General features: G+C 45.4%; 1 protein-coding gene across 6 annotated transcripts in view; it reads left to right on the forward strand.

The window, feature by feature from the left end:
- Positions 1 to 25232, forward strand: part of LOC105515862 (neuron-specific protein family member 2) — a 61249-nt gene continuing 36017 nt past the window's right edge. The window contains exons 1-4 of one of the 6 annotated variants that reach the window (XM_011947819.1): positions 62 to 240; positions 1107 to 1257; positions 17990 to 18073; positions 19660 to 19735. Coding sequence is in view for 4 of the 6 variants with exons in the window: in XM_011947815.1 (XP_011803205.1) it covers positions 1129 to 1257; positions 17990 to 18073 (213 nt within the window). In the remaining 2 variants the exon portion in view is untranslated. Of the gene's footprint in view, positions 245 to 489; positions 553 to 1052; positions 1258 to 16354; positions 16428 to 17989; positions 18074 to 19659; positions 19736 to 25232 lie in introns of those variants that run through there. The other 5 variants (XM_011947815.1, XM_011947817.1, XM_011947816.1 and 2 more) reach the window with 5 other exon arrangements.

A 25232-nucleotide genomic window follows, 5' to 3' on the forward strand; every position in this document is an offset into this window, starting at 1 on the left:
ACAGATGGTGTGGGAGCGCGTTCCCCGGTAGGAGGGGGCGCGAGCGAGCAAGCAGGCAGGCAGCTGCCAGGAGCTCTTCCCTGCTCGCTCACGCCTGCTCTCAGAAGCTCCGATCCAGACGCACGCGAGGCGCTGTCCTTTCAGCACCACAAGCTCGGGCTGAGGAGGGAGGACTCCTGGCCGTCCTCCTCCTCTTCAAATTGGCTTGAATCTGCTCTGACCCCCCAAGAGTGCAGCACAGTAAGTAGGCATTTGTTTTTGCTATAACCACTCCCCAATATCTTCCAAAGCCTTTCACCCCCACAACAACCCTGTTTTGTCTAAACGTTCCATCAGCAGGATTGAGAGAAGAAATTCAGTTGTGTTGAGCTTCTGGAGGTGGGAGGGGAGCACCATTAGACTTCTAAGGGATCTGGAGATGAATAAATGTGATTTGTTTATTTGGTTGGCAATCCTGCAATATGGGAGCTGCTAACTTTCCGTGGAACCAAAAAAAATGGCCCTTCACTATTGAGGAAATGGAGGCATTCCATGGCTGAATAACAGGATCAGGTTCAAGCTAGCCTTTTTTTTTGTTTTTATTTTAGGAAATTGCACCTCATGTACAATCCACATATGATGTAACAGGGTACACACTGAGATATTGAATGTATTTATTGTGTTTTAGGGTATTACTGATTGAAAAACCAACATAATAGAATAGCAACCAGAGTGGTGAGGTGAAATTTATCATACTGCAGGGGGGATGGTATAATAGGACTTCATTTTGCACTAAGTATAATCTTTTTACTGGCATTGTGTGAACACTTTAGCTCTAAAAGTATATTTGTTTTACACTTATTTTTTGTGTGTGTAGGTTTAGGATTTTCCTTGAATTCCTTAAATTTGAGTGCTGTTGAACCCCATGGGAAGGTGGCATGTTTTGATGATTGAAGTTTTATTGGACAGTGAGAATCATGTCAGGAAATCTAGTGGAAGATCAATGACTGATCGCAGATTGAAAGGCCCTTGAGTGGAGCTTTTGAGGACAGTGCTGTTTTCTCTGTCGTCAGCCTCTCTTTCTGCCTCACCTCCTGCTGTAACCAGAATCCCACTGCTTGCCTTAGGTCTGGAAAGAAAGGCGTAAGGATGGTGAAGCTGAACAGTAACCCCAGCGAGAAGGGGACCAAGCCACCTTCAGTTGAGGATGGCTTCCAGACCGTTCCTCTCATCACTCCCTTGGAGGTTAATCACTTACAGCTGCCTGCTCCAGAAAAGGTAAAGCAGGTGCTCTTGCTCTCATTAGTCCCCAGGATCCCCCCATCTCAGGAAATAAAGCAGCAAAATAATCCACCCCCCAAACCCTTTCATCCCCTTATCTGCCAAATGTGCTCCCTTTCTTGTAAAATGTAGTTATTCCTTCCAGAGCCGAGACATCTCTCGTGTTATTTCAGATTTATGGTAAGTGTTTATTCATTTTTTGTTCATATCTGCATAAATGGGCAAGCAAATTGATCTTTCCTTGTTAAAGTTTTCTTACAGCTGGTGAATACTAATAAGCTTCTAGATGGTGACAGAAAATTCATCTTGATTATTTTGGGAAGGTCTTTCAAAAATTGACAGGTATAGATTTGAGGACAGAGGATTGGATTCACTCCAGCAAGCATTCAGTTTGCACCTGCTAAGACCCTGTCCCTATACTAGGAGTTGGTTATAAAAAGACAAAATTACAAAATCCTTTTCTAGTATGACAGTTTAATCTGCTTCATCCTGGTAAATGTTATACCTGAGCATTACAAAGATTGTGAGGGTGCACAGGTGGAAACAACTAAATTCTGTTGGGGTGGAGAGGGTTTGGGAATGGGGCTGAGAGGACAGGTTAGGCAAACTGCAGAGGAGAGCATTTGAATTAGGCTTGTAAAGGTGAGAAAAAATCTTCCTGGCAGACCATGGATTGGGCAAAGGAAGGCATTTTTAAGGCAAAGCATGGAGAGCTTTGGGAGAGCAGCATGACTGCAGGAGAGTGTCTTTTGGGGAGGCGTGGCTGGAAATGAGTGACTGGCTGATGGCACATCTCCTGACATGGGAGTAGTCCATGAAGAATGGAGGTGGGCATTCACACAAAGGTGGGGTGGGGGTTATGGACATGGAAGGGAGAAACAGTATCATTTAAGGTCCACCTGGGACAACCTGGGGTTTTATTATGTGAGCTTTTGTACACGGTAAGGGAGAGACTTGGAGGCCAACGATGGAGTTCCCTGACTGAAGAGCGAACAATGGATCATTCCATCTGTTTGATTCCCCATTGGCATCTGCAGGAGGGCATTGTGTGTCTTAACCAATTGGCTTCAACCAATCAACAGAAGAGGAGCCAAAGCTAGATAAAGGGGCTGCTGATTGGCCAGGGGTTGAATCGTTTGTTTTGAAAGTGCAGAGATTGTCAATAGGAGAACGTGCAAGGGTGGGGTGGCTGACAGAATTCTTAAGAGCCATCCTAAGGAACTGATAAAGCCTTTAAAGATAAATTCTGAACAGGTAACTAACACTAAAGAGATGAGAAGGGGCAGTATTAATAGAGTACCTGCTACATGTGTATCAGAGCTTCTTGGTTTTGAACTGCATATTAGAATCACCTGGGGAGATTTTGGAACTCCTGCTTTCTAGGCCACGCCTCAGAACAACTGTATCAGAGTCTCTGAGAGTGAGACCCAGGCATTAATATGAATGAAATCTCCCAGGTGGCTCCTGCATGCAGCCAAAGTTGAGGACCATTGTTTTAGATGCTCATTAACCCTGGGAGTCAGGGATTATTCAATCATATTTATAGATGAAAATTTGGTGAGTTATCTAAGCTCACAGAAGGAGTAAGTAGAAATGTTGGAGTTCGAACCCAGATATAAGTCGAAGTTAGTAGGAGAAGGGAGGGATATTCTCTTGGGGCTTTGTGAGGCCAACAGCTATAGCCTTGCAGATCTGCATGTCTCTAAGAGGTGTGCAAAGAAAAGGGATTGTGGTGAGGTCATCTCTCCCCTAGCCTTCTACATGCCTGCAGGTCATCTAGAGATTATCATGGTCTCTGTACACCGCCCCCCCACACACACACTTAGGCTCCCACCCACCTCCCAGGGCTTTATTCTTTCAATGAGAGAGGAGGCAGGTCTGATAACCACTGAGTATCCAGTCCAGGTGTACCAGAAACTGTCCCAAAACCTGAAAGATAATGCATTGTCTCTCATGGTGGGCCTGCAAGCATGCAAGGGGAAGTCAATTATCCTGAAAGATCCAGGGGACCCAGTTTGACACTCTGATTGTCACCACACAGTCTTTCACCAGGGCAGCCTCAGTTTCCTGTTTTGTGATATGGGGAGGATCACAGCTACCTCACAATGGTCAGAACAAAGTTAGATGTGGCCTCATATATAAAGTGCCTGGTAAAAAAACTATAAGAGTATAATGTCACTATTTTTCAGGTGCTTCCTAAATTCCTGATGCTAAGCTATATGCGTGCGCGTGCGCGCGCGTGCACAAACACACACACACACTTGCTCACTCATACATGCACGCAATTTTCTTTCTTCTTCTCAGGAGTTAATAAGCCCCAGTGAGGGAGTACCTACTTTGGTCTGAATTTTACAGAAACTCAGACACAGAGGGGTAAAGTAGCTCCCCACAGCAAACAGCTGGGAAAGCATCCTGGATGTAGAGCCCAGGCGATGCTGTTCCAGAACCTTCCACCTCAGCAGGATAAGAAGTGAGCTGGCCTGGGAGTCCCCATGTGTGGTCTGTGGCTCAAGCTCAGCCACTGACCCACAGTGCAGTCCATTCCCCTCTTTTAGGTCTGTCTTCTCTGAGTGGGGAATTGTATTATCAGTTTTCTGTGCTAATATTTAGATTTTAGAATCTTTACAAGAGTAATTACATTTTTTCCCCGATATGAGAACAGTAAATGTTAAAAGTAAATATTGCTGAAGAAGCCAAAGGTCCTCTAAATGCTTAGAATAGTGTCCAGATGACCAGCAAGGACTCTGAAGCCACCTCTTTAGGTGGGTTCAAATCCCACTCCAACTCTTACCAGCCTGCTTTGGCCAAGAACTTGGAGAGTAGTTTCTTAAGTTGCCTCAGCCTCAGTCTTCTAGTGCATAGAATAGGGATGCTAATTTTGGGACTCACCTCACAGGACTTTTGTAGAGGAGGCAGAATGAGCCCTGACACAGCTGTCATCCCTTTGGTTAGGCTCTGGTCAGATGGTGAGTATTTGAAGCTAAGATGGTTATCAGAAAGAAGGATAATTGACCCCAATGTCAGATCATGGCTTTTCTTTTTGAAAATGTAAAATACAGAGTGTGCTTGTAATACTGAAAGTCAGTATTCTAAGTGTCCTTTAGTAGTATGAAATCTGAATTTTGAGAGAACAGCGTCTGGAGGCTAGCTGGAGTCCTCTCGTGGAACATGTCTGAAGACTTGATCTGGGCTAAGGAGGGGACTATGCAGGGCATTCAGATTATTTCAGTTAATCTTCCCAGCAGCCTTGTAAGGTGGGTCTCAGTGTCCCCATTTCACTGATGAGGAAACTGAGGTTCAGGGCAATATAATGGCCTGCCTAAGCTTTACAGATGAAGAGTGGAAAGACTGGGATTGGAAGTGTACTTGATGTTCCAGCTTTTTTTCTGCATTGCACTGGCTTCAGTAAGAAGTCTCTCATTCTGGGAGAGTGCTTCCTCAAACTCTAGGCTCCCTCATCCGTGGCTGCACCTGCCTCTTAAGCCCTCCCCCTGGCAGGCTCCTGGACCTGGAAGGGACCTGGGCTGGTCCCCCAGACAGAACACCAGAGGCTCCAGTGCTCGCTCCCTGCCTGGTGCTGGAGAGCCTGATGTCTGCCTTGAGGAGGAGTGCCAGGCTCCTGAGTGGCCTCCTGCTTCTCTCTTTCATGGAACTCAGTCCTCCACATTGCCTCCAAGCCTTCCCAGGTCTGTAGCTGGGTCCCTCTCCCGTGGAAACCTTCCTCATCTCCTCACCCCACAAGATCTCCTCCTTGAATCCTGACCTTGCCACTCCAGCTCCTTCACCACCTGGCCTGCTGGCCTCCATTCTTTTCACTCCCATGTTGTGCCTCAAATGTCAGCGTGCCAGACCTACCTGGAGCAGCGGTGCTCCAGGGAGGTGGTTCTGTCTCCCTCGGGGACAGTTAGCAATGTCTGGAGACATTTTTCATTGTCATAACTAGAGGGAGGATTCTACTGGCATTTTATGGGTGGACACTGTGCTGCTAAATATCCTACAGTTTACAGGACACACCAGGCCTGCCCCTAGGAAGAATTATCCTGCCCCAAATGTCAACAGCGTCAAGACTGGGGAACCCTGCTCTAGACTCTCGCACACTCCCCAGGATGTTCCATGCCTTCTCCTTCATGAACATGCCATTCCTTTTGCCCAGAATGCCGTTATGGCTCCTTTGCTTGTGTGATGTCAGTATTCATCTTTCTAAACCCAATTCGGAAAGCAACTCTCCTGAATGCCTTCCTCGACCACCGATAAGTAGAGCTGTAGTTGTACTTATCACCCTGGGAGGTATTCATTTATTCATCATCCATCTATCTATCCATCCACCAATTCATCCATCCATCTCCCTATCTGTTCATCGTCCACCCATCCATCCATCCATCTCCCCATCCATTCATCATCCACCCATCCATCCATCCATCTCCCCATCCATTCATCATCCACCAATCCATCCATCCATCTCCCCATCTGTTCATCATCCACCCATCCAGCCAGCCAGCAAGTCTTATAGGGTCCCTCTTTGAGCCAGGCGCTGTGCTGGGCTATGGATACACAGCAATGAAAAGACAGCATTGGCCACTGCTTTCATGGAGCTTCCTGTCCAATGAAGAAGAGAGACTTCCAACAACCCATCATACAAATAAAAGCATATAGATGCAAATTGTAGGAAGGGCTATTAAAGAAAGAACAAGGTGTTGTAATGTAAGGAGAGATAAGACATATAGGGGACCTAGTTATAATGACAGGATGGTCAGGCAGCAGGCCTAACTGAGCCCTGAGGAGGGTGGAGGAACGATCAGGGGGCCACGTTGGCTGATGATGTCAAATGATGGGGAGAGACTTAAGAGATGAGGTGGAGTGGGCACCAGTTTATGTGGGCCCCGGTGTATTTTTTTTTTTTTCAAAAGCTATTTAAAGCAGGAGAGTCACAGGATCAGAGTTTGATTTTTGGAAGATTGCCCTCGTTGCTGTGAGCCACCCTGGGGACAAGGGACAAGGGACAGGCTCAGTCTCATGCCTGGTCTTTTGACCTCCTCTACCTCTTTCTGTTCAATCAGTCCTCCACACAGCACCAGATTAGTGTCCCCCAAACAGGGGTGACTGAGTTGTCTGAAGCACCCCCAATATGGGAGTAGAAGAAAGGAATGGGGGGTCTGAAACCAGCTAGAAGGCCACTGCTACATTCAGGGAGGAGAGGATAGTGGGGCAGTGGCAGTGGGGTGGGAAGGCTGGTGGTATTTAGACATGGTGCCAGGTTGGTTGGGAGGAGAATTTGCTTTCTCTGCTTCATTTGCCCACTAGACCTGAGGCCCCAGCTAGACCTGAGGCTGTGTCATCCTGGTAGCCTTCGGCCTGGCATGCAGTGGGCAATGGAAATTACTGGCTGATCCCCCTCTTGCCTAGCTTAAAACTGGACTCAGTTTCTCTACTTGGTAGCTGAAGAAGTAGACTCAAATCTAGGTGACTTTCTCTAGGCCGTGGGAGCAAGTTCCTGAGAAGCTGGAACATTAGTCTGCAGACATCAAATTTCAGGACATGCCTTTGGTGCTTTGCTGCCTTTGGTTCATCTAAGGAGCCACAATAACCTAGGTGTCCCCACAACCCCTGTGAGGTTGCTACCATGATCCCCATTATACAGGTGCAGAAACAGGCTGACAGGTGGAAGGCTGTCCTAGGGTGCACCAAAGGAAAACAGTGTAGCCAAGATCTGCATGCAGGTGTGCTGGGAAGGGTGGCAGGTCTGCAGAAAGCAAACCACAGACAGGCACAACCCACCTTGGCAGAGCCCCAGGTGAACCATAATCGGCAGGTCTGCTGCTGCGTTCTGGGCAAACACTTCTTTTCTTTCTATTGATTATTAAGTCTTTATGCATCTTGGAGGAGGTTGCTTACCTGCTGGTGGGAGGAGAGGAACACAGATATTTAGAAACTAATGACTAATGTATGGCATGTTTTAAATTTTTCATGGTAGGCCATATGCACTTTATAGTCCTAGAAACCTTGGTTCAAATCTCAGCTAAGCTATTTACTTATTACTGTGTAGCTTTAGGCACATTACTTAGCATCTCTGGGCTTTGAGTTTGTTCAGCCCTAAAACGGGTAATAATATCTACGTAAGAGGGTGCCAGTGAGGGAAGCAGTGTGACAGTTGTCTAATGGGCCCAGCTCAGTGCAAGGCATACTGAGGGAGCGCACAGATAGTTTCCTTTCTTTCACTGGGCATCTAGAATATGTCTCTTGAAGATGATAGCTTTAGAAGGAGACTGCAGAAGTGGAGCATGCTGAGAAGGATGGGGTTTCACAGATGGGTGTGGGGCGGTGTGGGGCCTGATGATGCTCTGCCGGGGAGGCCTGAAAGGGGACCTAAGGTCTGTGGGCCTTCTGGGCCTCTCCCTGGGCTTTCTGCAGGGTTTCTTTTTCTCCCCGAGACACAACATACGAGAAACGTAGCCTTTCCCCAGGGAAGAGCAGAAATGCACGTCCCTGCAGGCTCCAGGCCCTAGAGCCCCCTGGTTCTTCAGAGAATCTCAAGAGATGAATCTCAAATTGGGACAACATCTCTGACTAGGCAGATCCTGCAAATAGGTAATGACAATAAACATAACAAAAATGCCGTATAATTTAAAAACACAATTTTAAACAAAATATACTTTTTTTACCTACCGGATTGGCGCAAAAAAAAAAGGGATATTTCCTCATGTTGACAACACTGGGGCAAAGTTGTCCTCAATTCGCTCTTGTTGGTTATGTAATGTGATGCAGTGTTTTTCAGAGGGTATTTTGACATTGTCTGTAAAATGTAAACTGTGGATAGCATTGGACTGGTATACTTTTCACTGGTAGGAAGTTACCCTATGGGTATATATTTCAAGTATGCAAAGGCCACTATATATTGAAAAGAACTGGGAACAACTTGGACTGTTCCCTGAGAAGGGCCTGGTTAACTGAGCTCTGGCGCACGCATGTGGAAGCCTAAGCAGAGGTTTTGAGAATGAGGCTGATCTGCACGCGCCAGCGTGGAAGGATGTAACAGACACGCTGCTTCGTCCAAACAGCTTTAAAGAGAATGGTGTGGAGTGATCCCATTTGGGGAAACACACACAGTGTGAGCATGTTTTATTCTTGTAATTCGTAAGACAGTTTTGGAAGGACACACAGAAAACTGTTAAATGTTTGGGAAATGGGGATTGGAGTAGGTGCATTCCATTTGAAGAATTTGATTCTATACTTTTCATCTTTTTTTTTTTTTTAACCATAAGAATGCATCAAATTTTATTCATTGATTTTTAGAGACAAGGTCTCTCTCTGTCGTCCTGGAGCTGGAGTATAGTAGTGATGTGATCATACATAGCTCCCTGCAGTCTCGAACTCCTGGGCTCAAGCAATCCTCCTGCCTCAGTCCCCTAAGTAGCTGGGACTACAGGCACATGCTACCACACCCAGGCTGATTTTTAAATACTTTTTGTAGGTGGAGCCTTGTTGCCCAGGCTAATCTTAAACTCCTGGCCTCAACTGATCCTCCTGCCTTGGCCTCCCAAAGTGCTGGATTACAGATGGAAGCCACTGCACCTGGCCTTAGATTTTCTATGAAAAAAATTCACCTCCGTTTCACAGATGGCGAATGGTCTCAGGGAGTGGATGTAACTTGTTCACTTTCACACACAGGGAGATCACGGTGAAGCCAGTGCCTCTGTCTGTACAGGGAGGTGTCACAACAGCACAGTTTGAATTCAAATCCTACCTCCACCTACTTGCACTGTGACGCTGGGCAAGTTTATTCACCACTCTGACCCTCTGTTTCCTCATGACACTAATGTCTTCCTCTGAGGTTTGTTGTAAAGATAAAATGAGGAAAATACATAGCAAATGTTTATCATAGTGCCTAGCACATAATAGATGCTTAATGCAGTGGTGTAATTATTGTTGTTGTTCTTAACATTATCTGTTTAGTCCCAGAATCAGGTTCCCTGTTTCTGGAGGTCACAGGGCTACACCAGGCAGCAAGGAGAGGTGACATAGCCTGGGCCTCTGGACCGTGGAAGACCCAAGTGGCAGAGCTCTGGGCTCCACTGAAATTATTCCAGCCCAGGCAGCTTGCCTCTGTTCAGAGCAGAAGGAGCTGGAAGTCCCCCATAGAGGATCCCATGGAGAGTAGCTCGTCTCGCCCCATGCTATGCATTGCCATAGAAGTGGGGAGTTACAGACTTACTGAGGCAGATATTTCGTTTGAGACCAGCTTTTATACAGCCTCTGAGAAAGCAAAGGCCCAGCAAGAAAAACGAAGTTTATTCCATGGAAAGAGCTCTGGACCGAGAGTTGGCGTTCATACTAGAGACCTACTTCTGACCCAGTCTTACTGTGTGACCTGTGGCACATCCCTTTCCCACTCTGCGCCTCAGTCTCCCCATTTGTGAATTGATGGGGTTGGACAACACTGCCACTTAAGTCTTTTGAGCACTGACATTTTACCTTGTGTTTGGGGCCCAAAACCAACCTTCAAGGACCCAGGAGAAAACTCGAATCCAAAGAGGGAGTGTGGAGTGAGGAGCGATAGGTGCAAATGGGGGAAGCTCCCAACTAAGGCTGCAGGCCCCATCTGGGCAACTTCGCCTTCTCTCTTTAGAAATAGAAGTTATTTGTTCACTCATTCATTCCACAGTTTTTATAGCCTCCCTGTTATGTCCTGGTTCCCCAGGATCAGAGCTCAAGTGTTAGGTGGCACTTGGATCTGAGCTTGGGTTCAAGTCTGGGCTCTGCCTCCTAGTGGCCATGTGAGGTTATGAAGTCACTTCTGCTCTCTGGGACTCAGGCTTCTTATCTGTAAAATGGGAATGATTACCTTTACCTCATAGAATGAGAAGATTGGTTGAAATATAGGATGTAAAGTGTTTGGCACAGTGCCAGGCATGTAGTGGGCACCTTTACAAAAAACCTAAAACCATGATGAATACGAAAGAGTATGATATTCTTGAGTTTGAATCGAGCTCAACCCAAGGCCAGTCATTTGATCACAGGCAAGTGACTGAACTCTTGGAGCCTAAATTTCCTCATCTGAAAAATGGGAATAATAATAATGATTTTGAAGGAGAGAACTGAGGCCTGGAGAGAATGTTGTCAGGAGAATTATGAGAATTGAATGAGTCCACATCAGCAGGGCACCTGGCACGTGCTGGCTCATAGTGGGGACTCAGTGCCAGCCATTCATTGTCCTGGCTCTGAACCTGTCTCTTTGCTCCAGGGATGATGGGTATAGCTTAGATCTATTTTTGGACTGTGCAAGTCCAGCTCATAAAAATACAATCTTGCTCCTTGTCAGCACTTCTGCACTTTTATTTATTGTTCCTGCCAATCCTCGGACCTCTCCACGTGGGAACCTCTTCATTATTGATAATCCTGGGAAGTAGTATTTTAAATTTTTATGATCTATACTTTGCACCATCTGAACCACCATGCATTATCTGGCCTTGCCAGTGAAATGGGAATTATATCCAGACGAGGGGTCCTTTAGGGATGAATAATTTATCCCATTTTCACAATGCCAATTATGTTAAATTATGTTCTTCATATTAGCAGCTGACAGGACAATGGGGATCCAACATGTAAATATGGAAAGAATACAAAGTTATTGCTTTGCCCAAATCCACAATCGTATTTGAAAACCTGGAGTTTCATTTTTCCAAATATCTACAAAACCCCACTTTAAAGCATAAAAAGAGTAGGAGGAATTTTGCCTCTCCATTCTCCTCTTTTCTTCTCTCGTTTCTGCTGATAGACAAGGCACTCGGGGCTCTGTTTTGCTCCGTTTTCTTTTAACTGTGGGAAAAGGAAGAATGTCTAGAAGAGAGGCTTTCTTTGCAAATTTATTTTTCTCCTTTCTTGTTCTCTTTGCCTATGCAAGCTTATAACTCCAAGGTACAATTAATAACGATTGGCTAACATTTCTTATGCTTCCCCTTTCAGAGTACTAAAAAGATGTAACTGTGACTATATCGTTTATAGAAGGAAAATGTTTCTGGCTCTACTCCATAGGAACAAAACACCAAGCTTTATGAAAGTCCTGTAGCTGGCTGGTTGCAATGATGCAGTGACTTTGTAGGGTTGTATTTTCCCTGCTCTCTGCCGGTCCTTCACTGTGGCCAGAGGCCTCTCTTGTGCCTGAAATGCATACCTGCAAAGCCATTTTCTCATTTATAATCATTCCTCAGCTCTTCACTGCCCTCACATTAACCTTCAGGGTGCCTAGTATAGCATTCAGAGCCTCTATGTGCCTCTCTAGCTTCCTCCCTGTCACCTACTCACCTCAGCCATCCTGTTCCCTGGCCACTTAAAACTGCTTCTCTGTAGTTGCCTCAGGTGTTGGCCTCCTGGATGTCTTCTGAAGGTTTACTGGTATTGTCTCTCCCTCAATATAGAGGGACCTTTCCCCTGGGTCTGGAAACAAAGAAGCTGTCCAGGGCAAAGATCCAAAGAGAGATGACGATATCCTGTACTGGGGTAGAGGTCGTGCAACTGGATGAGGGAGTGGATTTAAGGGAAATTTTTGAGGAAGCTGGAGCTGGAATGGGTGGAATAATGGAATGAATTTTGAGACTAAAGAGGAGTCATGAGAGGTTTCTGTGTTGGTTTGGATAATGCTGCTGTTATCTTCTAAGTAGGGGATTACAGGGCATGAAGATGTTGAGAGTGAGGTGGCTGGGGCAGGAGGGTCAAGGGTGAATGTCCAGTAGGGTCATCTGAGTGTTGAGTGACATGTGAGTGGAAGTATAAATTTGGGAGTCATGAGGATAAACAGTGAACTTGATTAGCCAGGTGTGGTGGCACATGCCTCTAGTCCAAGCTACTCAGGAGACTGAGACAGGAGAATTGCTTGAACCCAAAATGTAGAGGTTGCAGTGAGCTGAGAGCATGCCACTGCACTCCAGCCTGGGCATCAGAGTGAGACTCTGTCTCAACAACAAAACAACAACAACAAAACCAACCAAACAAAAAACCAGTGAACTTGGAAGTGACGGGAGTAAGAACATGCAGAGGGGTCTTGTAGATGGAAAGAAGAGCGGTCATGAGCTGGCTTTGAGAAATCCCAACACTGAGAGGTCAACAGAAAGAGGAGGAGCCTGGAGTGGAGACTGAGAAGGTCTGATGGGTGAGCCAGCAAGAGAACCGAGAGAGAGGTTGCCATGGGACCAAGGGAGGAGAACCTTTCAAGGAGGAGAGAGAGAACAAGCTTGTCAAAAATGACTGAGAGTTTGAAGAAGATGAAGGCAGAGCACTGGCCGTTTGTTCCAGGCAAACAGGCCTTGACCTTTTGAAATGGAGATGGAGTTCCAAAGAGCTAACACTTCCTTGGGGTGAAGATAAAATATTGTGTAGCAGCCTGAGTTGCTTTTGGAGAAAATGTGGCTTAGCTAAAGAAAAGAGTAGATGACTGAGGACTCACATGGTGTCAGGCACCCGCCTGTCTCTTGGCCTGTATTTGAGTTTTGTGGTTTGAGGAGTGAGGACCTGAAACTAAAGGGACTGTTTTCATTAGAAAGTCACTCAGAGCCTAAGTAGAATTTCATAGGGATTCACGGCAAAGCAGGACATGGATTTGAAGAGAGGGTTATGGCCCCAACTCTGCCTAACTTCAGTACCCTCTAACCCTATGACTGGGCAAATGGTGAGTGGTATATTTTTATGATAAATATATGATACATATAAATTATTATACATATACTTGAAGTTGATGTAAATGACATCACACAGTATATAAAAACCTCTTGGTGTCTCATTTCTTTTGTTCAATGTAATGTCTATGAAATTCATCAATGCATATGTAATATAACTTTGAGATATTCCATTTTCTGAGTAAAACACAATTTATCCATTCTTCTGTTAGTGCACATTTGAGATGTTCCCAGTTTGGGGCTATCAGGAACAAAGCTGCTATGAATGTTCTTGTATATTTTGGTGGACCCATTGTGTTTTTGAGCTGACTTTTTGCTGACACTTAGGAAATCTATTGATTTTGGTTTACTTATTTAGTTTTGGCTACCTTACTAAATTCTAATCGCTTTTCAGTTCATTTTCTTGGGTTTTCCTGGAAGACATGTGTATCAGATAGAAAGCTTTCAGTTTCAAGTAACAGAAAACCCAGCCAAAATTGGATTAAGGCCCAAAGAGTAAGTATTTGCCCCATAACTGTGGATCCCAGAGTAGGTCTAACTTCAGTCATGGTGTAATCCCAGGGTAGGATGTCATCTGGACCCAGCTCCATTTCTCTGGGTTCCTCTTGGCTCTGCCCTTCTTTGTGTGCTGCCTTTGTTCTTCTCCTGGTTCCCATCAAGGTGGCAACAATTCCAGGACTCAAGACTTCACCACACCATCCAGACGAAGAGTCAGTCATGAAGACCTGCAAGGCTTCTTTCATCAAGACACTAGTCAATACTACCTCATAGCTCATTGGTCCACATTGGGTAACATGCCCATGTCTGAGTCAATCAAATTGTGTGATCAACAGGATGGTAGGCCCTGATGGGCTCAATTTCCCTAGGGACCATCACTGTTACTGAGGAAAGGATCAATCCCACTGAACCACATGGCTGCCACACAGTGAGGCAGGGGTGGATTCCTGAAAGTAATATCATAGAGCTTTTGGTTGAAGAAAGAGATGGATGCTAGAGAAGCAACCTCAAGCTATTTATTATTATGAGAATGAGAATGATATTGCCTGTAACAATTATTCATGGTCTTGTTCTGACAGTAATTTTTTTCAGTTCTGTCTCCTGCCTCAACATGTTGCTTAGAATATGGGGTCTTTTAAGTTTGCACAGAATGGAAATGGTTTTGAGCTTTTTCAAAAGCTCTGGGAAGGATGTTTATAAGAATAGAGAGGGAGAGAGAAAGACTAAGAAGCAAGTACTTCTTAATATTTTTAAAAAACTTTTACTGGTCTCGAGTTTGCATACAACATTTGATGTGAAGATGCTCAAGACCAGTTGGAGGACTGTGGATCTAGAAAGGAAGGGAGCAAGCCAAGAGATGATTGAGATAGACTTGGCAATGTGGGAAGGTGGACTAGTATTCTATCACTGTGTGACAAATTACCAAAAATTAAGTGGCTTAAAAACCACAAACTTATTATCTCACAGTTTTCATAGGTCAGAAGTCTAGCCATAGGCTAGCTGGATTCTCTGCACAGGGTCTCATGAGCCTGAAATCAAGGTGTTGGCAAGACTGCATTACCACTGACACTTGGGATCCTCTTTCAAGCTCATCGAGGCTGTCGGCAGATTTCAGTTCCTTGTGGTTGGAGGACTGAGGTCCTGGTTTTCTTGTTGGCTCCTGGTTGAGGGTTGCTCTCAGGTATTAGCTACATGGCTCTCTTTCAGCATGTCAGTTCAATTCTTCAAGGTCAGTGGAGAATCTGTTTCCAGTCTGTTATGCTGGAGTTTTACATAGCACAATGTAATCATGGGAGGGACTAGCCCATCATAACCACAGGTCCAGCCCACATTCTAAAGGGAGGAAATTATACAGCACATGAACACCATGGGGCAGGAATCTCTGGAGCCAAATTAGAATGCTGCCTACCACAAAAAGCAATTATTACCCCAAGGCTTGTGGCTCATGCTGACCAGGAAACACATGTATTATATATATGTTAATAGATGTGTTATATATGTATCACACACACATATGTGTATATACACACATACATAGGGAGATAAAATTAAAATTGTAAATCCAAGTTTGTGAATATTTCTAAAACTGTAGATTAAGAGAAATAATCAGACATCTAAATTTTCTTTACCACTTCATAACCTGACAGTTGATCTAGTGATGTACAAAATATTTCTAATAACTGAAATTTGTAGAATATCCTTTCAGTTCACAAAGCACCTGCATGTATGTTCTTTCATTTGGTCCATCCCAGGTTACTGTGAACTAGCCTAGGAGCTTTACCATTTGCTCTTTTGTTTCCATTAGCTTGCAGCTCTCACATTCGAATTGCAGTTCACATGCCAGCAAAGTGGGTCCTTGCAGATCTCATGCTATTTCACCCCTTGGTTTCTTTGACTCTGTGGTTCACTTTGCAGAGGCTGTCTTCCCTTGTCTTGTCCTCCCAGGAAACTTCTATTCCTCTTCCAAAACTCTTTTTTGTTTTTCTTTTTTTGAGGCAGAGTGTCGCTCTGTCTCCAGACTGTAGTGGCACGATCTCGGCTCACTGCAACCTCCGCCTCCCAGGTTCAAGTGATTCTCCTGCCTCAGCCTCCTGAGTAGCTGGGATTATAGGTGCGCGCCACCACGCCCAGCTCATTTTTTTTTTTTTATTTTTAGTAGAGATGGGGTTTCACTATGTTGGCCAGGATGGTCTCAATCTCTTGACCCTGTAATCCGCCCGCCTCAGCCGTCCAAAGTGCTGGGATTGCAGGCGTGAGCCACTGCGCCTGGCCCTCAAACTCTTTTTTTTTTAGTCAGGTCAGTTGGGGGCATTCTTGGATGGCCTTGTTCTTGAGAAGTCCTTGTGTTGCTCTTGATAGGCTAGGTAGCATGACCCTGCAGCCTGACAGGTGCAAGGCTCCACTCTACAGCTGCCTCAGACATCTATGGAAGAAAATGTATAGCACCCAGATGTTATTGGATTAATGTTCTGAATGTCTAACTTGTATCAACTCATTTATGCCTCCCAGCAATCCGACGAGGTGGACATGGTGATTTCCCCATTTTATAGTTAAGAAAATCAAGACACAGAAGGCTTCATCAACTCACCCAAGGTCACTAGCTAGTAAGTGCCGGAGCCAGGATTTGAACTCAGCCCACACTTGTACACTCTCCTACAATATTGACAATATCGGTATCTGCTTTCTAGTGTAGAATTAAGTAAGATAAGGCATGTCAAATGCTCACTGCCTGCTATATAGTAAATGCACAAAGTATGAGAATTATTTTTCTTATCTGTGTTACAAGAGCTTCTGTTTTCCTATTCTTTGGCCTAGGGGGTGGGAAGAAAACAAAAATAACAGAGTATCTTTCTGCCCCACCCCCTGTAAGCTCTCATCCATGTTTGGCTGCATTGCTTCCCTGTTTCAGGAAGCCAGGGGCTCTCTTCTTATTGTTTGGAGGAACAGACTGCAAAGAGGGTGGGATACAACAGCAGAATTTCTATCTGGAAATGGGTTCTAGAGGTAAGAGAGGGTGGGGTGCTAATGGGCTGGGGCCCAGGGCCTCCTTAACCAACGTAAGTCCAGCCATAGGTTAGCTGGGTTTAGGTACCACCTGGTAGATGTTTCATGTGTGGTAGTGCTGTCCCTATCCCTTCCTTTTTGAGCTGCATTGAGTCCATGGCATGCCTCACAGATGTTGAAGGACATTCTTCATAGAAGAATTCTTGCTCTAGTTAATACGCTTGACTGTTGTCTCCAGGGAAAGCTGGTGGGCGTTTTCAGTGAAAATTCTGTTAATTTAAGTCATACTGGGAAGTAGGAGTGATCATGGTTAGAAGATTACTTCATTTTAGCTGTATGACCCTGGACAAGTGACTTAGCATCTCTGAGCTTGAGTTTCCTTGTTAGGAGAATGGAAATAATAGAGATAGGTAGGTAAGGCATATGAAGTGCTTGATCTAGTTCCAGCACATAATAAATGGTTCAGAAACATTGCTCATTATCATCTCACTTAACTCTCAAAGCAACCTTACAAAATAGGGATATGATTAGAATTATTCTATTTCACAGGTGAGACCCTGAGGCTGAGACAGCTTCTGTGTTCCTCATGGCACTGCAACACTTGGCAATAGTTATTGATTATCTGTCAGGTTTCTTTTTCTTTCACTTTGCCTGCACAGTGGGATGGAGTTACATAAATGTCTTGTCAGGTTGACAGCATATCTTGATAGGATGTTAACCACCTCTGCAAAAATATTCAGACTTTAGAAAAATAAGATGATACAACAGATTCAACAGAACTTTATATTTTTCTTCTTACAAGTCCCCAGATCAAATTGGAATTAAGTGTGTGTGCAAAGGTTTGGAAACAGAATCTTCATCATAGCTTTCTATTTTATTTTATTTTATTTTATTTATTTTCATATATATTTGTTTAATTTTTGTGGGTACATAGTAGGTATATATATTTTCAGGGTACAGGAGATATTTTGATACAGGCATGCAATGTGAAGCACATCATGGAGATTGGGTGTTTATCCCCTCCATCCCCTCCATTTATCCTTTGAGTTACAAACAATCCCATAACTTGTTTATATAACCAAAACTGTGGAGGCAACCTAAATATATAACAATTAAAGTTTCATTAGATCAGTTGCAGTACACACATACAGTGAAATGTTATATTATACCAAAAGGCAAAATAAAATCATGTATTTGTTTACATTGGAAAATTGGAGAAAAATATAGCATTGTGTGATAAAAGCAGGTTATAAACTATAAAGTATGAATTCATCTCATAAAAATGTTTTCATAAATAGTAAATATATAACAATATGTACATATATAAGTCTATACAAATATCTAACAAGGTGTAATCAAAATTGTTACCTAGGGTTGTCTCTGTTAGAATGGGGAAGTATTATGAGTAATTTGAATTTTCTCTTATGTGTGTTTGAAGGGAGGTGTTCTTTATTTTTTTGATCTTTATGTCATGTATAATAAATTCTGGTTACTAAAAAAAAAAAAGGAAGGAAAATGTTTCAAGTCTCCATGCGTGCTAACACACTGATTGAATCTTTCAGGTGATTGTGAAGACAAGAACGGAATATCAGCCGGAACAGAAGAACAAAGGGAAGTTCCGGGTGCCGAAAATTGCTGAATTTACGGTCAGTTTCTTGATGGCATAATAGAAAGAGTAAAGGTGAGGCTGGCTCCAGCCAGCTCAGCACACCTCGTGCTTGGAGCAAGTACTGCTGTCGGTAGGGAAATGACGCAGGCTATTTCTGAAGGATTTCTTGAAGCCGTACAGTCTGGTCACTGAGTTTAATCAAATAACAAGAACTCTGCCTCTGAGGTCTGTCATATTCTTGTGTACTCTGGAATGTTCTGATAAATCTCATAATTGATAAATGCCTCTTTTATTCCTTCTCCTTTCTCCTGTTCCCTTCCTCCTGCTTTTTCGTCACAATCTCCAGGAAATGTGATAGAAATGCAGTAAGTAACTCACATTTTAGTCCTTGGTTGCAACAAATATGAGAAAAAAAAAATGGTGAGGAAAGAAAAGCTGGCTTCTTGGTGGTGAAACCCTAATGGTTGATTTCCTGTTTCTTGGTGGAGGGGTCGCGAGCAGCACTGGGGAATATGTTGCTAGCTGTGACGAATTGCGTGAAGGAGCCACAAAGCATTCTCTGTGAGGGTGAAAGAGGAACCCCAGGGAATGCCCTGAGGAAGTCACTTAGGAGCTGAGGTGGGTGGGGAAGCAGGTATGAAGCAGGTACAAGGTGCTGGCAGCTGAGGAAGGTGCAGCTTGTGCAAAGGCCCTGAGGCAGGAAGGAGGCTAACCTCAACCCTGAATAGAAACAGAAATAGAAACCCTGAATAGAAATAAGGACAGTGAGGCTGGGATCTAGGAGGGTGCGGGGAGCAGACACAGATGAGGCAGAAGTGGGCGGAGGACAGACAGTTCCAAGCATTGAAGGCTATATGAAGGCATTTAGGGTTTAATACTAAAAGCAACAGGAAGCCTTTGCAGGACTTCAGGAAGAGAAGGGACATGATTAAATTTGTGTTTTAGAAAAAGTATGCTGGCTTTTACATGGCTAATGGAGTGTAGTGGATGAAAGGGGATATGGGGGCACTATTAGGCTACTGCAGTCATTCAAGTGAAAAAACACAAAAAACAGTGGCAGATCAGATAAGGCTGGTGAGTGGGTGGAGAGATGCAGGCAGATCTGAAATATTTAGGAGGCAAACAATCAACCCTGGAGGCAGTAGAACAAGTGGTCCTGTGGCTGGACGATGCAGCAGCCTGGCTGGGCTTGAGCCTTGTTTCCACCTTGTCCTAGCTGTGTAGCCACAAGCAAGTCATCAAACCTCACTTATCAAATGGAGATAATAGTAGGGTTGCTATGAAGATGAAGTACAAAATACATGCAAAGAACTTGGATCTGTACAGAGTAAGTGCACAATTAATAGTAGCCTTTTTATGTCAGCTGTGACCGGGAGCTTTGAAAGTGAACATGACTCGTGGTTGGTTATCTGGGAATGGAAGTGTATGCGGGGAGAAACATGTGGGTTTGTCTGTCTTTGACTGTTTTTCTCCCCACTAAATGAATACTGAAGCAGCTGAGTATGTGGCCCAGGGGAGGAGTGTGGTCCCTCTGTGTGCATCCCCTGGAATGTGGAACTTCCCTAGATGCCACCCTCCTCTTGGAGAGCAGTGGCTGGTCTTACTTTTTTATTGTACTTTAAGTGTCTGCCACACAGCACAGGCCCAGGGAAAGTGGACCAAGACCCAGCTGCACACAAGTACTTGCAGGAATAAGCAGGTACCTACATGAATGAGCACAGAGCTTGCAGGAGAGGCCTGTGGTATCTTGGTGCCCCGGGCCACGGGGTCAAGTTGACCTGTTTTCCTGGCAAAAGATCACAAGAAATATTTCCAGGTGCACATGTAGGAATGTTTAATGCAGTACTATCTATAAAATTAAAGTATTGGAAACTAGACTTTCAACAACTTTCTTGTGATTTCATAAATGAGAACACATCCACATGATGAGCTACTTTACAGTTTCTTAAGAATTACCTTTTTTGTTTTCTCAGAGAGTGGTTTTCTCTAAATTATATGTTTATGAGATACTTTCATCTAATTTTTGCTTTTTTATGCTTTCCAAATTTTATGCAATGTGCACTTAATTATTTCAATAATCAGGCAAAAATGAGAATTGTTTTTTAAGTGTGTTTTTTTTAAAAAAAACCAGAGTGTTAAGAGTTTTTAATGAAATCCTTTATCCAGCAGTCATTTGAAATGATGGCTATGAAGTGCAATAATTTGGGCAAATACTTAAAGGGAGAATGTTGAGTGAGTAAAGCAGAGATTAAAATTGTATGCTTTCTAGGATTGGAGCTATGAAAAATTACAAATACAGAGGAACAACAACATGGAAATAAATGTATTAATATTAAAATGCTGTCTATGGCTATGTTATTAGCAGTGATGTAGGGCTATGGTTATTTTTTTGTCTTACTTGACAACTTTTGGTGATGTGGCTATTTTTTCATATCTCCGTGAGAGATTGATATAATCCCCTGTGGCTCTGAGAGGTGACACAACATGCTTACCCACCAGCAAGTGGCAGAGCCAGTGTGCAGAGCCAGGGTCTGGCGGCCTCTCTGCTCAGCCATGATGCCTGCAGTAGGTAACTGCTGGGTAGAACCGAAATGAGTCAGCTAAGAGAAAAAGGGGTGCTGGGTCGGGGACTAGGGCCTGTAGAAGTTCTCCACCCCCATGCAGTTTGACTTAATTAGTCCTGGGGGTCAGGAAAGAAGGGTTTTGTGGTTCAGGGGCAGCCCTCTGTCAGCCCTGACTGTCAGGCATGGGCAGAGGGAGACCTGCACTTGAAACAAAATGGGAGGAATGGAGCAGATTCTCTTGTGCTTATGTAAAGCTGCAAGCATTCATTAGCCTGGTTTTTTGCTTTCTTAAAGAGAGCTCCCTCTGAGCCCTGTGAAGGATGCACCTGCAGGTGCAGAGGTGGATGCAGGGAGGCTAGGGAGGAGGCGTGGAGGTAATTAAGAGTCTGAGGGTCTGAGCTGAGTCAGCAAGCTGGGGCTCAGGATCCAGGGAGGGGCTGTGATGGAGGTGGAATTTACAGCACTTGCTCCTGGTTGGAGGAAGGGCATTGAGGGACTCTTTGGGGTTTGGCTTGTCTACCGGCCACTGAGGTAGGGAGCTGGGGAGATGTTCTGAGTGTGAGGTGCCTGGAGTCCATGGGTGAGGAGGGGGAAAACAGGTGGTCTGACCACCCTTGGAACTAACAGGCTTGGAGCTCAGGATGGAGATTTCCACCAGAGAACCAGGGCTGGAGTCAGGGAATGTGCAATTAGAGAGCTTGGTGCTGTTACACAGTCACTGGGTCACCCTGCAGATATATTGCCCAGGGCTGAGGGAACCTTCGGAACAGCAAAGGTGCACCCCTTCTCATTCCAATCCCTTCATGGATCGGGGAGAGCTTGTGATTTGAATTTCAAAATTAACCTGGAGAAAGCAGTTCGTGGCAATTATACTGTGAGAGAGAAAAGAAGGGAGCAGGGTGGGGAGAGATGAATAGAGAAGATTCACTGAAAGAATTGCCTGGAATTTTTGTCATTTCTGAAACTAAGGAGGCCCTGCAGTCATTGTAAAGGGCCACAGACTTGAAATATTTTCATCAGGGTTATGTGAGAAAATGGGAACATGCAGACAGAAAAACCTTCCTTCTTTCTTAATCTGAGAGTGAGGGGTTCTCTAAAACTGATTTTGCTATGAAAGGTGCTGGTGCTGTGGAGGGTGTTTGTGTCATGGGATCCTGATGCTGTGGAAGGTGCTGGTGCCATGTTGGGGGTGCTGGTGTTATGGTGATCCTGGTGCTATGGAAGGTGCTGGTGCTGTGGAAGGTGCTGGTGCTATATAGGGTTCTGGTGTCATGGTGATCCTGGTGCTGTGGAAGGTGCTGGTGCTGTGGAAGGTGCTGGTGCTATATAGGGTTCTGGTGTCATGGTGATCCTGGTGCTGTGGAAGGTGCTGGTGCCATGTTGGGGGTGCTGGTGTTATGGTGATCCTGGTGCTGTGGAAGGTGCTGGTGCTATATAGGGTTCTGGTGTCATAGTGATCCTGGTGCTATGAAAGGTGCTGGTGCTATGGAGGGTGCTGGTGTTATGGTGATCCTGATGCTATGGAAGGTGCTGGTGCTGTGGAAGGTGCTGGTGTCATGGGAATCCTGGTGCTATGGAAGGTACTGGTGCTGTAGAAGGTGCTGGTGTCATGGGAATCCTGGTGCTATGGAAGATGCTGGTGCTGGTGTCATGGGGATCCTAGTGCTGTGGAAGGTGCTAGTACTATGGAGGATGCTGCTGTCTTGGTGATCCTGGTGCTATGGAGAGTGCTGGTGTCATGGTGATCCTGGAGCTGTGGAGAGTGCTGGTGTCATGGTGATCCTGGTGCTGTTTAAGGTGCTGGGGTCGTGGTGATTCTGGTGCTATGGAGGGTGCTGGTGCTGTGGAAGGTGTTGGTGCTATGGAGGTGATCCTGGTACTGTGGAGGATGCTGGTGTCATTGTGACCCTGGTACTGTGGAGGGTGCTGGTGTCATGGTGATCCTGGTGCTGTGAAGGGTGCTGGTGTCATGATGACTCTGGTGCTGCAGAGGGTGCTGGTGTCATGGTGACCCTGATGCTGTGGAGGGTGCTGTTGTCATGGTGACCCTGGTGCTGTGGAGGGTGCTGGTGTCATAGTGACCCTGGTGCTATGGAGGATGCTGGTGTCATGGTGACCCTGGTGCTGTGGAGGGTGCTGGTGTCATGGTGACCCTGGTGCTGTGGAGGGTGCTTGTGTAATGGTGATCCTGTTGTTATGGAGGGAGCTGGTGCCAAGGAGAGTGCTGGTGCTCTAAAAGTTTCTGGTGCTCTGAAGGTTGCTGGTGCTCTAAAGGTTACTGGTGCTCTGAAGGTTGCTGGTGCTATGGAAGGTGCTGGTGCTGAGGAGGGTACTGAGGCTATGGAAGGTGCTTATGTACCTAGCCATACTGCCAGGCCGGGTTGTTTCCAGGCTAGTCTGTGAGTTGGAGCTGAGTTTGGATTTGGAAGTCATTGGTGCTAAGTTGTGGAGAGGCACAGCTGTCCTCCAGGGGGACACCTGGGCTTGAGGCTAGGCTCACCTGGGCATCTTAGATCTTGGCTTTGCCGTGTCTTAGCTTCATGACCTTGGGAAAAATCTCTTCACTCCCAAGCTCCCAATTTTTCATTAATAAAACCAGACAATATTAATGAATAGTCTGTCTTTGGTGCACTCTAGGGGCTTAATAAATGACCATTTTCTTTCCTTCCTATTTATATCTTTTTTCTTCCTCTTGTATTTTTAGCTTCCTGTCTAATTAGCTGGATTTTGTTTGTTGGTTGGGCTCTGGGCCTCTCCTTGCAGGCTTTTCTCCCTGGGAATGTGACAGGGAGAACCTGGAGGAACATTTCAAGGGGTAGCCAGTTTGTTGTTCATTGAGTTCATCGTCAGGATTCATGGGTGGTCTCTGGCTTCCCACAGTGATTCCTGGAGGGAGGTGTTTGCTTGTTTGCTTGTCAGTAAGGGTAGGTTTTTTGTTTTTGAGACAGGGTCTTACTTTGTCACCAAGGCTGGAGTGCACTGGCATGATCATGGCTCATGGGAGCCTTGATCTCCCAGGCTCAAGTGATCCTCCCACCTTAGCCTCCTGAACAACTGCGACTACAGGCACATGCCGCCATGCTCGGCTAATTTAAAAAGGTTTGTCTTTTTTTTGGTAGAGATAGGATCTCACTTTGTTGCCCAGGCTGGTCTTGAACTCCTGGCCTCAAGGGATCCTCCTGCCTCGGCCTCCGAAAGTGCTGGGATTACAGGTGTGAGCCACCATGCCCAGTCTGTTCCTTTTTTTTGTGGGCTAATTTTTAGTACTTCAGTTATAAGATGAATAATAATAACCTTAAATATGCTTTTACATCTGCTTTTCAGCCTAACAACAATCTTGGGAAGTAGGTACTTTTATTATCCCCATTTTACAGATGAGGAAACTGATGCTCAGAGAAGTGGGTGATTTTCCCAAGGTTGCTTAGCCAGGAAATGTGAGAACAAAGCAAGAACCCTGCTCCGTGGCTCCATATCCCATTCTCTCTGCCACAACTTGATGTCACCCTGCCATTGTCCTGGCCAAGCTGTGGCTTTCCTGCCTTCTTTCCTTCCTTCTTGGTCTCCCTCCCTTTTCTTCTTTGTCGTTATTAATATTGGTTCTGATCTGGGCTCAATGCATGTTGCTGGGAGATACAAAGATGGATAAAATAAAACCCCTGCCCTGAAGGAGCTAACAAATGTGTGGATTAGACAAGAAACATTTTGTGCAGCTTCTCAGCTGTTCTCTTCCTGGAGTCAGCAACTCTGGGACCCCTTCCTGATCCTCTAGCTGGATTTGGGGCCTCCTCTGGGCTCTGTAGGGTCATGAGGCTTCCTTTCCCACTGTCCTCTGCCTGGCCTATCCCGCACCTGCAGCCCCCTCTAGCTTCTGATCCCTGGAGGTCAGGGAGGTGTCTGGTGCATCTCTGTGTTCCCAGTTCCCAGCACTGGCCTCTCATGGAGCAGGCTTTGGGTGTGTTGCATTGTGGGCCCTGTCTCTTGGGATGGTCTCAGGAGCGTCCCTGACCCCACACTCTGATCCAGCATTCAGAGAATCTGCCTCATTAGGCTCTGGCCAGGGCCAGCTCAGACTGGAGGGTGTGCAGTCACTTGGGAAGGATCCTGGGAATGCCTGAGGTCCAGACCTAGCGCACATCCAGTGGTCTTGCAGTGGGAGGGGCACCTTAGTCCAAAGGGGACCAGAGCTCATCTTTCTCTCATTAAAATGAGGTGGGGCCAAGAACTGGAAATGAGAGCGCCAGCCCTTTTTAAAGAACCAGTGGCTCATGCCCGTTATCCTAGCACTTCGGGAAGCCGAAGTGGGTGGATCACGAGGTCAGGAGATGGAGACCATCCTAGCCAATATGGTGAAACACCATCTCTACTAAAATACAAAAAATTAGCCTGGCATGGTGGTGCACACCTGTAGGTCCCAGCAGGTCCCAGCTACTTGGGAGGCTGAGGCAGGGGAACTGCTTGAACCCAGGAGGCAGAGGTTGCAGTGAGCCAAGATTGAGCCACTGCACTCCAGCCTGGCAACAGAGCAAGACTCAGTCACAACAAAAACAACAACAACAATAACAACAAAGAACCAGTATCAGTGGGCTATTATTAAAACAGACAGCAACAAGTAAAAGAAAAATAAAACCCCAG

Source organism: Colobus angolensis, unplaced genomic scaffold (assembly GCF_000951035.1).
Source record: "Colobus angolensis palliatus isolate OR3802 unplaced genomic scaffold, Cang.pa_1.0 Scaffold27, whole genome shotgun sequence".
NCBI lineage: Eukaryota > Metazoa > Chordata > Mammalia > Primates > Cercopithecidae > Colobus > Colobus angolensis.